This window comes from Crassostrea angulata, chromosome 6 (genome assembly GCF_025612915.1).
Source record: "Crassostrea angulata isolate pt1a10 chromosome 6, ASM2561291v2, whole genome shotgun sequence".
Taxonomy (NCBI): Eukaryota; Metazoa; Mollusca; class Bivalvia; order Ostreida; family Ostreidae; genus Magallana; species Magallana angulata.
Window position 1 is genome coordinate 3754377 of NC_069116.1, and position 14866 is coordinate 3769242.

Below are 14866 nucleotides of genomic sequence, written 5' to 3' on the forward strand. Positions count from 1 at the left end.
TCAACCTAAGGTTTTAATTTTTGAGGCAAAATATAAAAGGCTGTATTGCTTATCATTACTGTGAACTTTTGTTTGGAAATATATTTTTGTATACGCATCATTACTACAGTAGAAAGTGTTTACATTATTTCTTCCTAACACCTCGGTATATTTACACATATTGTGGTATTTTAACAAAACATAAACAACTACACTACAGGAAAAACGTTTCTTCTTCAAGTTACTGTTATCTATACATAGCAAATCATATTGTTGATTGTAACAACAAAACACAATCAATTTACTTACATTAAATTCTTCTAATAACAACTAATAACAGCTAATAGATCATATGTTTTATTGAAAATGTAATCTTAAAACAATCGACAAAATAAAATCATGCTTAACTCCGTCTTTGGTATAATTACAGAGACCTAGGTAATTAATAGTTTTATAAGCAAACGCTAGACTGCCAAAGCGATACTTAATTTGAAAAAGTCATTGAAAGGTACTGTAATGGTATTCATTTTTCAACTTTACAAAAAAGAAATGCTACAATTATGATAACAGAAAATGTATTTTAATCACACATCCTGTGTTCTGACAAGAGTTATAAAACTGATCTATATACAGACAGCTATATTCCTCTCAATTATTTTGAAGCAAACTTCCTACCCAAACAGCTGGTTTTAATTGTTCTAGGCATTAACGAATAAAAACATTAATAGTTCCAACATATAATGATTCAATTACTGATGAATCATTAAACAACCACGGCATATTAGAGTAAGAGTATAGCAGATGTCGTGCAGATTGTGAAATCCCGCATGTTTAATACCTACATGTATCACCTGTTTTCAATTTCATTTGGCTTTAGGCTATGATATCCCCCCCCCCCCCAAAAAAAAAACGAACAAAAACTGACGTGTTTATAAAAAAACCCGGATTTTTTCATCTTAAATAAATTGCTAAAATATATAGCGCATTTAACGCATTGATTTGCATTAGTATAAAAAATGTATGTTAATGTCACTGAGTATCAAACCTAAACAATTGTTTTGCAGTTATATAATCAGACATAAAATGTTCAGTTTCATATGACTTAGTTCCTAAGCGTCAAGATTAGGTAGTACAATGCAAGACATTTTCTTTTGTTTATCGTAGCTGACGTCAAAGTACTCATCAGAATCCCCTTCCTGTCCAAAACAACTGGTGGAATACTCAATATTGTGATTATTTGCATACAATTCTTCATCGTAGGTTACTTTTGAACATTCTGAATCTGAATTATCACGATGCAGTTGTTTTCTTGAGTGTTTGCTCGAAATTGAATAAATATATGATTGTTGGTCTTTGGTTTGCTCTTGAATTGTACCCTTGTCGATACAACTTATTTGTAAGACCTCATTGCTTCTCTCAGAAACTGTGCCGAGAGAACACCAGTTGATATGGACATTTCCTTCCCTCTGATGTGATGAGACATCCAGTGACGGACCAGGACAGGGAGGTGGGTCTCCCCCTGTGGCCATGGTTTCCTTTTGACTAAGATTTGCATTGCGATTAATTTTTTCATGGGAATTTCTTTTGTAAAGTTGGGATGATACCGTTTCTCTGGAACTAAGTCCTTTCTTTGCTGATTTTTGAGTTTCGGTGTCGACATCAGCTACATCTTTCGATAATGACAATTCATCTACAGCAAAGAAAAACAGGTCACCCAAAGCACTAACGATCGGTATGAAGATAAACGCATTATTTTTTATTAAAAAAACGTAATAGATTTTTTTTTAAGTATTAATGTTTTTACAATGTTTATTGATGTCTTTTTATACCTTTTCTGCCTATGTGCCTTATCTACTCGATCGACAAAAGCTAAAGCTAACGATCTCAGACTTTTCGAGTAACCTTAGAAACGTTCACTTATATAATGAATATGCTGATTCTCTGTATAACGTATTCATCGACAATGATATTAGTTTAAATACTTTTAACGGATACTTGAATAAGTAATTCAATAGTAGACATAACATAAACAATACAATGCTTCATTTGACCTATGAAGATACATGTAGTTAGGATCGTAGAATTTATATTACCCGCTATTGCGATGCATAGTTATTTAAGTAATTAAGTTAATTGTTGATACAAACAATATAACGATATTTTGGTACTTAATTGGGATATTAAGGTAGCAGGCATCACAGTAAATATTACATACTCCGCAACGCAAGCTACTGTCATATTCAAATGCATCATATATTAATAAATAAAGTATATATTGTTAGAATTAATTAAATCGAGTTTTGATAACATTGATAATATCCGAGTAAAAAGTAACAATTTTTCGGTGTTGTTGCTCGTCTTATTTAATCTTTTTTTCAAGAGCCCTAAATATCAGATTCATAGTATAGTTTTACCTTTTGTTTTCTTCATGGTTTTTACGTGCCATCTCCTTAAATGACAATAAAAACTTAATAAAAATCATCAAAATCCAATAAATTTATCAATTGTATTGTTATTTAAAAAAAATCAACTCAATATACCTGATGCAAACTGTTCCAACAATCAGAACAACAATGGCTAGAAGTGAGAACGGAAGAACAAACTTGAGTAGGAACCCAGTTCCTGTATCAGCTAGTAATAAACATTGAAACAAAGCTGTTAAAATGTTGACTCACTTTCACACTCCGACACCTTAAAGCAACACAATGATCAATTGCTATTTGTTATAATAAATATTTCAAAGTTCGTCTGATTATCTTTTTTTAATATTTAGAACAATTCTATTTTTTTGCAACGACAATCAATGGCCAAGTCGAACTTGACTTGACAATTTAAAACTTACACTGTAACTTGGAAGTTTTTGTATTTCTCAAATCTGAACATATTCTTTTTTAAAAACATAGTTTTAAACATCATCAACATTATAATCTTGAAAATATTATATACAAATTTTTGTAATACAAGTCTTTATACAAATGAATGTATGTTTGAATAAATATGAATTTATGTAATATCATTGATCTGCCAAGAATTGATAGAAAAACATAAAACATGCCTGAGTGTATATACTGCCATTTATTTTTGCTAATAAGAAAAATAAAGCAATAAGGAGAAGTCTTCAAACAGTCATAATATCAATTACCAGACATTGAATATAAGTTATAAAAGGTGAGCAAATGACCTCCCCCATATTAAACAAAGATGTATACAATATGAACATGTACCAAATATACATACAACAACATTTCACACATCAACAGCAACATGCATGTGTAATACATTACAAAATAAATCACCAACTCCAAAGGTGATGAAGGGGAAGGAGGGTGGGTTGATTGCGGTATTTACAAACTTGTTGACAGCTGACAGTTAAAATGACGTAGTTAAAACATCGCGCGACTAAACGCCGCACTCGAATTGGCTAAAGTAGACAATTAAAGAAGATCAGCTAAATACTCAAAAATACTTAAAAATTTGAATTACAATTATATTATGACTACACTATTATTTTTGGTACTGGCATAAAAATAACATATAACAATTTACATAAATGCTATTATTTACAATAATGCTGTAGGAGATTGAACTGAAGTGGAAAAACCCAATATTCTAGAAAACTCACAGTGATTTCAGTCAAAACCTTTTGGAATATTGGTCATTGTATCAGACGTTATCAGTCCTGTCATTCAAGCCAAGATTTACAATTAACAATAGCAAATCATTCTGCTTTGATTCAGTATATTAATTAAGTCTTAAATCATGAATCAATACTTTTAAGAAAACGCAAAGCCTCTTTCTTTGAATGATAATAGTATACCTAAATTTGTAGATGTAACTACTGTGATGTTTGCCAGACAGCCACTTGTTGGGTCACAGTACTCGTCCGAGGAGCAGTTACATTGTTCTGTACACTGAAGTCCAAAGTAGTCTGGTGGGCAGGTCAAGGAGCAGTTATCACCTATGGTGCCTGGTTCACATTCTGCATTATTTCGAAGGAAGATTAAATAAAATGGGTCACATGCCATATTTGTTAGCATATATGTATATGATTATTTTAAATTCTCCGATGAATAGACGGATCTCAGGCACGTAGCATGTTTTTTGAAAGGGGGGGGGGGGCAGACTCATCCCAAAAATCTTGACAGGCCAAAAAAAAAAAAGAAAAAAAAAGAAAATTAGGAAAAATTAGGAATTGGGAGGGGGGAGGGGGGGGGCTGGCGTAGTGTAATACTTTAATGTCAATCCTAATTTCCTTATTTCCATATCAATTTTTTACATGCTCCCAAAAAAGTGTGGGGGGGGGGGCAACTCCATGATAATTCAAATTTTTATATGTTAATTTAAAAAAATTACTTGCTACGTGCCTGGATCTAAGTCTAATTGAGTAAGACGCCCAAGTTTAAGCGTATTTAGAGCTGCTAGGATATTTGCATTCTTCGTATATAAGATTTTAATTCGTCAAACGGAAGCGGTTACTAAAAGAGTTCTGTGTGAACTTGTGCATTCAATTTATAATCACGGCAACTAATAAAAACCATGTTCCATTGCCGCTCCCTGGTTGTGGGATCCTTTTTAAAAATATGAACAATTTTACCATATTGAACAAGTTCAAATAAAAGGAGCTCTTCACAATGAATAAAAAACAAAAAAATTCAGCAGACCGTTTAATTGTGATAACATGCATTTTTATCATTTTTTGCCGAAGAAAGTCTTACACTTTTGAATTATGGTGTTGCTATTTCATTAAATGAATTTAATCATACATACCTATACAATTGTCTCCACTATTATAAAATCCTATACAACATACAATGGCAATGCTAAAATAAATACAAAAAATTTACACAAACTGAAACATTTTTATTGGTCACAGACTATGGATAAATAATGTGCAATTTGTATTGAAAGATATTTTGGTAAAATGTTAATGAGACAGTATAGCGCATCTAACTAAAAACCCGACTTGAACAAATTTTCCGATCGAGTTTGGTGTTTTTGTTCAACTTAGAAATATTTAAACTTTCAAACAATTATAACTTTTTCCATGAAATATATCAAATTATTACATTGATATTAATAATGATGCAGAACCCATAAATATATACATTGCAATGTGTTATGGAGTTCCACTTTCTTTACTACACGTATTACGCATGCATATCAACAATAACAAAAAAGATGCAGGGCTCGCGAATATTCTCCTGGACATATTTTTGGATAGAGATATGTCTTTTCTGTTTCTCCCAGCAAATGATTATATAATGATTTTGAAATAACCAGAATCATTACTTTGTAAGCATGTACATGTATTTTGCATTTTCATCAGAGAAGTTGCTACAACCTATATTTATTTTTTAAGTGAGGACTTTTTAGTTTTTTTTTTACATTTTCTGTCTGTTCATTTTAAACTGAACTGAAATTGGTAAACCATTTATAGATTATCGAGAAAGTTGTAATGCGTTCCGTTTAGAGGGTCCCTTTTATGATGACCATAGTCAAGCGAAGATCTTGTAGTTTTCAGCACGTGTCAATTACTGTCGATCAAAAACCACGTGGTACAAATAAAGATGTAAGAAGAAGTAAAGATTACCTTTGCGGTGGCATGCAAAAACCATCGCCTCGTTTATTTTGACAGACAGCCACGGAAAAGATCAAGCACTGCACAACAAACATCCATAATCGGTGATTCATCGTTTAATAAACTAATTATGATTTTAAGAGTATTGGATGATATAATGCCTGGCACGGAACTTATATATCTATATCCAAATTATTTCCGTATTTTTGCTTAAAGAGTCATGATTTGACCAATTTGAAACATTTTCTCATATACATACAAACAAAATTTTTTAAAAGGATATTTCCTCAACAACATTGCTCGAAAAAACTCTTTCTTTGGAATAACATTTACTTCTATGTGACACATGTTTACACATACATACCATAATATTTGGACAGATTTGGAATTTTGATTTAAGTTATCATGTTCTTTATCCTATGTAAAATATGTTTATATTGTTTGAGATCTAAGTCATGTTACTGTTAAAATTCCTAAACGAAAGAATAAGCTGCTTAAATTTTATTAATTACTTTAACTAAGAAGAGAACACTAGTATCCATTAGAGAGGATTTGTTGCTGACCTCGCTACACACCAACAGGACAACACTGAGAACGACTGTGAAAATGATGCTGATTTGTATTCATTAACAAACTATTGATTTGTCACATTGAAAGGACACTGAATTTTAAAACAATAAATAATGTTTCTTTTAGCTGTGCGCCGATGTGTTTATAACAGGCAACTCTTTGTTGCATCCATTATCATTTCTATGCTTTAGAATAAAATTAAATGATGATTGCATATTTTTATTTCAAAGTTTGAGTAAAAACGCATCAAGTTGAAACAATATATTAGACAAATAAACGATTCTAAATACCAAACAAACAAGGTACCTAATACTTCAATATTTGTCCTTATCACAATGTTAATACTTCGTACCAATCACAATTGAAAAGAAACTAAAAGGTGACTGGATGATATATACCTGCCATTTTAGAGTCACTTTTATTTTTAGACCTTACAGTTAATATTCAGTTGATTAAAAAATGACACAGGTTCAATCTTTGCGTAATACCATGTACCTTAATGTTTGTTCTTATTACAATCGCAAGGTAGACATATTACATTTTTTTTCCTTAGGCGATTGAATGCTTCCCAAACTTGCACAATTCGATAAGAATAAATAAGAATAGAATTTGTATACAAATGTCTCAGTTAATGTTTCGCATTGAACAATAGTTGAAACTGTACCGGAAGTATTCTATTACTATATACAGTAAAACTCGGTTATAGCGAAGTCCTAGGGACCAGTGGATTTACTTCGTTATATCCGTATTTCGTTATATCCGTATAACAAATTCCAAATAATAACTATATGAATTTACTATATACATGTATTCTTTTAAAAGACTAATTATATTTTTCCTAATTGAGGGTTTAAAAAATATGCATTACTTTGATACTTTTAACAATCGGATTGTGAATTGAAAAATTTACATTAAATTAAATTCACTCAAACTTTTATTTTATATGGTAGTGAAAACTTTTTAAACTGTAAAGAAATTCGTTATAAAAGTGTTGAATTTCGTTATTATTCACCTCTACGGGATTCAAAATCAGTTCGCTATATCCGTAAAATCGTTATATCCGAATTCGTTAATACCGTAAGATTTTGCAAAGATTTGCTAAGAATTTTACCATGGGACTCAAAACAACTTTGCCATATCCGAAAATTGTTCACTATATCCGTGTTCTTATAAAAAGAGTTTACTGTAGGTCATTCAAAAGTTTTATATCATGGTTCAGTTTTTAAATATTTTATATCAAACTTGTACAAGAATAGGGAAAAGATTTGCTAAACATTTACGTTTTAATCTGTGACAGAAACATACAATTTACAAAAGGAAACAAAATAGTTTTAAAACTGTACAATATGATAATTTGTCAACGCCGATAAATTTTTTAAACTTTTTTTTCGAAGAAACTTCATCCCCGAAATCTCAAAACATCACATACTCCAAAAGCATCGAAATATCTTCCACATTATCATCTAAAGGGAAGAAAAATATGAAATACAATAACTGCTCGGTACATCGCTTTTAAATGTAATCATCAAAAAAATTCATCGAAAGCAAATAAACATAAAAGACAGTGAAACATGTATGTCAAATTTCCGCCCATTAGTTTAGACAGTAATATTTTCGAAATGCATTGTGTCCCGTTCACATGTATGTGTTTACACATTTGTTCAAATCAGACTGCGATGAGTTAAATCCTCAAAATTTGCCACCTTAATGAAAAGTGCACAATGGCTTTTTTGGACTGGACGAAATATTGCCGTCCAATAAACTGTCAATTAATCAGTTGTATTTTAAAGTTTTTTGCAGCATAAGACGGAGTTATGCTCCACTCCATCTTATTCCTTAAGTTAATCAATGTTTTGCAATGAATAGATATCCAATATTTACATCCAATTTTCTTGTAATACTCAAATTGATTTGTCCATATGTATTTTTTTTATTATCAAACATCTTTATCATCATAACATCATAATTTAATGAAACATATTATTGAACCCCAGATACAGTTCGGTTTTTGCTAGGCATCTCAGGAAATTTGAATGAACATATCATTGTATGGAATTAACAATAAATAATGGAGGTTTTAAACGAGTTCGCTTATGTCATATATTTCGGACGTAACTTTAAGAACAACGATTAAACAGGAAGATCATTCACATATCAAGATAATCATTGACGTTAAGTGTATATTCTACAATGATTTTACACGAATCCTATTTTAAGGCATCGCAATTGATATAATCGAACATATCAATGCTAGCTTTAGATGAACACAATGAACGAACAGACTCGATATTTGTTATTTGTCCTTTGTAATTGATGTTAAAGTATTCGTCGGTATCCTCGCTATTATCTGTTTGAATGTCTGATATGAAAAGGTTGTTAGAATACATCGTTTCACAGCTATAAGCATTCACTTTTTCGTCGATTGTACATACTGGGGATGCCAAAATTTCTTTTCGTGGTTTCTTCTCGATATCAGCTGTATCTTGAATTTGTTCTGGACATTCAAATTTTACCGTTTTCTTGCCATTTCTCTGTTGACCTTCGTTTGAGTTAATAAAGAGCAATTCTTCTGTATCTTTTTTTATCGATGATAGATTTATATCTACTTGTTGGTGTTTCGTTTTCTCATGAAGTTTTTTCTTGTGTGTCATACTCAAATAACTACCATCTAACTTTTCACTGATTTTTTCGCAAGCTCTAGGCAATGGATGTTGGTTGACATGGTAATCTTTGTTATTGTCATGAAATGTGGTATCAATGGTCAGTCCTGAACAAGGCTCTGGTTCTCTGACGGCAGTTGTATTGTCTTTAGGATAGGTGGAAAAGCTAGGACTTGGTCCTAGAAGATTTGAATGATCATGAACATCGGATGATACTGTGTCGTCAATTGCAGATTCATGAACTCTGATTGGGGGATCAGTCACATTGTGCATGGAATTCTTCCGTATTTTGACACGCCTTAAAGATATTCTTTATTAGAGTAGCAATGATCTTTACAATGAGTATAATTTACAATGATATTAATGTAAGAAATAGGTAAATTTTTTACCTGATACAAACCATGCCAATGATAAAACAGACGATGACAGGTACTGAGAAAGGAAGGATGCCCACTATTAGGATTTCCGTCTTGTCAACTATTTGTTAAAAATCCATTTTATCACTTGTTGATATTTGAAATGTTAAAAAGGAGGAAATTCTTAGTGTTCAGGTATTTATTGATGTTTGAATAATTGCCGTTGAAACTTTAATTCAGTGGAAAATTTGATATTCTAGACAACTCACAGTGATTTGAGTCAGAAACTTTTGGATTTTTGGTCATTGTATCAGATGTTTCCCGTCCTGTCAATAAGTCAACATTTTTAATTTAAATTAGTAAAATATTTAAATAAATATGGTAAAGAAAGTGCTAAAACTTTTATAAGTGACAATATACCTGAACCTGTAAATGTAATTACTGATTTGTTTGCCAGACAGCCACTTGTTGGGTCACAGTACTTGTCCAGAGAGCAGTTACATTGTTCTCTACACTGAATTCCAAAGAATTCTGGTGGACAGGTCAAGGAGCAGTTATTACCTGTTGTGCCTGGTTCACATTCTGCAAATTTTAGTCGGAAGTTTAAATGCAATGTAGAATTTGTCAAAAACCATATTTGTAACATTTTGTTAAATGCATTATAATTATTTTGTTTATAAATATTTAAAAACCATAAAAAACAATATAAAAAAAACTAAGGAAAAACGCTTTACATGTATTATAATAAATACAGCTACTTTGATTTGTTGAGTGTTGAGAATTTCAGTTCTCCAAAGAACACAAAAAAGCTGACTACTTGAGTATGGCGTTATTGCCATTCTTATCTAACGGTGTAAAGATCTGCAATTTATATATAAATTCCATTTGATTAAAAAGTAATAACTTATTACGTGGTGTCTGCATTCTTAATATATTTTATAATCACCACAACTAAAACAATTAAAAAAATTTGAAAATTGCACCCTCCTTGGTTCTGTGATAAAGGATTGTTTTCCGCCATATTGAATACGAACTTTTGAAAAAAATTATAAACAATGTATAAATGGATCTGTAGACTGATTTATTATTTACGTGATCAAATTTAATGAAATCAAAACACACCTACCTATACAGTTGTCTCCACTATTATAAAACCCTATGCAGCATCTAATGACAATGCTGAAATAATTACGACACAAAATTACCACAATCTAAAACATATGTAATGCTAACAAATTAAGGTTATAGAATGTGTGGTTCATATTTTAAAAACACATGTTTAATAAATTGTTATGATAGATAGATAGATAGATAGATAGATAGAAAGATAGATAGATAGATAGAAAGATAGATAGATAGATAGATAGATAGATAGATAGATAGATAGAAAGATAGAAAGAAAGAAAGAAAGATATATCGATACCAAAATACTTAAGACACTAGAAAAATAATATTTAATATCTAATCTTATTAAATAATTTTAGAATAATCAATTTTATTCTAATTGAAGTCACCATTTATAAGTTTAAATGCAGTTTTGTCGGCGTCGAAAAGGTTTTAGAAAACCTACTCTTATACTTTCATGTTAAATACCGAAATCTGATTGGTTTACACGCAATTTATGATCCGTTTTATTATTATTATTATTATATATTCCTTTGCACCCGTCAGTCCGTCTGTCTGTCTGTCCGTCCGTCTGTCTGTCTGTCCCACTTCAGTTTTCCACACTTTTTCCCTTTTAGCGTTTGAGGAATAACATGAAATTTGCTAAACAGCTTCAAAATATCAAAATACAGATCACGTTTACACTTTTGTAGCGTCTGGTCGACATGTTTTTGAAAAAATAAATTTTATATATTCCAATATTTTATTGTTCGGATTCGTTATCGGGTTCTGTGTGTATTGAATAAAAGAGGAAAGTATGTAGTCAGTAATAATATCGTGAATTACTTGTACAATTCCTTTTATTGTTTCTAACAAACAAATAAATTCTGTAAAATAGTGTCAAGCATTATGTTGTAAATTTAATCGACATGGTTTTTTGTTTAATACAATCGGGTTCGTAATAGGGTTGGTCTGTTGATTTGGGGTACAAAATACGGCAAGAAATGATATTCTGCATAACAGTCCATTGTTTTCACAAATTTCTACCAGCAAATACTATATGGACTTGGCGAAATTGCAGGAGATAAAATAAAGAGTATTATTTTACCGATGTTTTATTCAATTTCTATATCAACTATGTAGTTTGAATTTTCTGTGTTCTTTTATCTCTCATTAAAGCATAACATCTCGTTTATAATAGTTTTGAAATAGATGTATGTTTTCAAGCTTTCATAGACCGGTAGGGGACGTGTATTGCTTATGCAATTTTTTTCATCTATTATACTTTGAATTATTCAATCAAATAATTCTGGAAAACGCCAATGCAAATTAAATATCAAAATATAACAAGCAGGCTTCGCATGATGCAGTTCGTTCAAACACATTACATGTTTTTTTTCCCCGATCTATTAATATATATATATATATATATATATATATATATATATATATATATATATATATATATATATATATATATATATATATATATATATATATATATATATATATTGTTTTACAGCATGAGGATCATTTTAAGAATGTTTGTTATGAAATTAAAAAATAACATTACCTATCTGGTGACATGCAAAATCCAGTATCACGTTCACTTGGACAGACAGTCACAAGAAAGCTCAAACATTGCACAATACACATCCATAATCGGCAATTCATTGTTTAGCAGAAATATTTTATCAACTAATTATTATGAGTGTAAGGGAAAAAGTTGATGTCATGCCTGACACGGAACTCCACATTCATGTTTGATTTATCCATATTTAAACTGAGTTTTTTTTTTTTTTTTTTTTTTTTTTTTTTTTTTACATATTAATATTTACAGATATATGTCAAAAGTTATTTCCTCAACAATTTTTATATTAATTGTTAGAAAAGACTCTTTGTTAGGAATGAAAATTACATATATATTATACATTTTCTTTAATCTCAACAAGTAAACACACATACTAAGCATGATGTTTTATAAAATAACATATTTGGAATTTTGAACACAGGTACCACTTAATTTTCTGTGGAGATTCTGATATTGTTCGTAGCCAAAATCATGCTACGGTTAATGATCTTTAACAAAACAATAAAAGGCTAATGAATTACTCTACTAAGGAAGAGAACACAAGCATTCAGCAGAGGAAATTGGTCGCAAACCTAGCTACACACCAGCAGGACAACAACGACGAAGATGGTGAAAATGATTTGTGTTCATTAACAGATATTGTCACATCGAAAGAACGTTGAATTTTAAAACAATGACTACGAGGGTCAATCAAAAATACGAACACATTGTGGTTGCCTATTCTATTTTTTCAATAAAATCATAAGTAACACATTAATTCATGCAATATCACCTCTTTTACTGGCTGAGTATCTTTACTTTGCAACTAAAAACTGCACTATATTACTTGACATCCTATTTGTTCACATTTGTTCAAGAATCATAGGTTAGTTCTCAGAAAGTTTCATTTTTTAATGTATGTCTCTTAGTTTACAGTATGAAAACTCTACACATCAGATGATGCTATTATTCTTTTTACCAAATATTTACAGATATTCAATTGTCTTTCGGGCTGGTTGATGTCCAAAATACAGTTACCACCACGCCCTCAAAATGTGTTACCATCGATTGGCCAATTGTTTTTGACATATGCTTTTCACCATTTACATAATTTGTATAAGCTTTTTTCCGAGTTAAATTCATACTGTTTGTTTCTCTCTGTGACGTCGGCGAAGTTAACGTTTTTAGTCAATTTTAAAGAGAACAATATGTCTTTAGTAACTGATTTCTATTCAACGAAACAATATATCTCGTCATTATTTGGTAAATAATATAACAGGACAAAATTTTATTTGAGGTTTTGAAATTATTGGGTTTTAAGTCCAATTTGTAGAAATATTACTTCAGACATTATATGGTTTATTGTTGACGTAACACACGTTTTAACCGTGCGCCGTGGCCTCTATTTTGCAGGAATATATTTTAAATTAGTTATTAGAAATAACAGAACGTCTTTAGTTTTTTTAATTTCAAACTGATTGAAACTATTGCTAAATTGCCCACCAAATTTAGTAGTAATATGACGTTCAGTAAAAAAGCTATGGTAAAAGTCTTCATATTTTTTGATTGACCCTCGTAGTGTTCTTTTAGTAGTGCACAGGTGTGTTTATAACGAACACTTCCTTGCTACAACTACTATTATCGCTATACCTTATGCATAACTTAATTCAAAGTACTGAAAGAACTGAAAGACGGGGTCAAATTTATCAATTGTACTATAAATGTTCTTTACCTACGCTATCTGGAAGTAGTTTTTTCTCCTTTTCGTATATTCATACTTGCAACTTCTTGATCGTTGCTCTTTTGTTCAGTATTTTGTGATCAAATAACTTAGAATATTACATTTAACTCGAATCAAATTTAATGAAACTTCCAAAACAACTCATTGAATAAGTTTCATAGCTAAAATCGTTGAATCATTTAAGAACTATTTCTTATGAGTCAAAGAATATTCCGGATGCATTCGTAAATCATCGGGCCATTCCGTAAAATGCCGGATGTAAACAGATTAAGAATGAACATCAATTGCCTTATTCGTTTTTGTTTGAAAGAACTGTTAGACTAATCTTAGAAACATGAAAAAAAATAATTCACATTTTTTTTGAAGAATTGATCTATATTTATTGAATATGTGTACAAAACGGTCATAGCAATTACTGCATTTTTTTTAGCGTAGATTCAATTGATTGAGTAAGTGACTCAGGTGACATAAAAGATTGACAACATGTTACACAAGCACCCTCTTGCGGGTTCACAAGATATGTCGAAGGAAAAATAACATTTTTCATTACATCGATGAATGAAGTACCCGGAGAACAGATAGTAGAACAGCTTATAACAAAATAGCCTGGTTCACACTCTTTGAGCAAATGTGTAATCTGTTGCGTTGTTCGATGAAACCCCTTAAACAAACGTTTAGACTGAAATTAGTACTTCAGGTCAGAAGTTTTTTTTATTAAAAATACATGTCAATTCGTTTAGTTTATTTTGAAAATTCATTTCTTCGTGTGACGCAGGTCAAAATAGAACACAAAGTAGACGTATTGCATTCACGAATAGACTGTCAAATACGAAAGCAGGAGTGTTCTTTTTGTCTGCTATGATATGATAAACATCCGTTTCTTAATTATAAAATTAAAATGCTCGTTTATATTGATATCATTATCCAATCTATTATATACTGTTGATAAAATGCAAATCAATTCGATATTTTGATAAGTGTGTTACATAGATGGAGGAGACACAACTCGATCTATCTTCAAAGAGTCCATGTGATGTAGTGAACATTTCCCAGTTTTCAAAAGTTAAAGATATACATCCGGAAATATATTCAGAACCCATGTAGGTAAATTTTGATCTCATATCACGTGCTATGATAAAATTGAAATAATAGATCTATATTAAGACATTAACATTTTCCCTAATTATTTTGTACGCCAACTTCCTCAATAAATAACTGTTTTCATGAATTTTTAATCGCTCTCAGCATTTATCGAATGAATACAAGTGCAATGTATAGTTCCCACATATATAAACTCAATCACTAGTG

The 14866-nt window shown here is 30.7% G+C and overlaps 2 protein-coding genes across 2 annotated transcripts; both read right to left on the bottom strand.

The window, feature by feature from the left end:
* Positions 1 to 672: 672 nt before the first annotated feature.
* Positions 673 to 5670, bottom strand: LOC128190903 (uncharacterized). Its single transcript, XM_052863141.1, has 6 exons — positions 5570 to 5670; positions 4747 to 4799; positions 3797 to 3958; positions 2520 to 2610; positions 2394 to 2428; positions 673 to 1669 (listed from the first exon to the last, which is right to left on the bottom strand). Exons 1-6 carry the CDS (start codon positions 5668 to 5670, stop codon positions 1089 to 1091), a joined length of 1023 nt encoding a protein of 340 aa, XP_052719101.1. The 3' UTR covers positions 673 to 1088.
* Positions 5671 to 9172: 3502 nt separating this feature from the next.
* LOC128186942 (platelet endothelial aggregation receptor 1-like) lies at positions 9173 to 11979 on the bottom strand. Its single transcript, XM_052856923.1, has 5 exons — positions 11821 to 11979; positions 10270 to 10322; positions 9564 to 9725; positions 9413 to 9469; positions 9173 to 9264 (listed from the first exon to the last, which is right to left on the bottom strand). The coding sequence occupies exons 1-5, from the start codon at positions 11919 to 11921 to the stop codon at positions 9173 to 9175; spliced, it is 465 nt and encodes a 154-aa protein (XP_052712883.1). The 5' UTR covers positions 11922 to 11979.
* Between the last annotated feature and the right edge of the window lie 2887 nt (positions 11980 to 14866).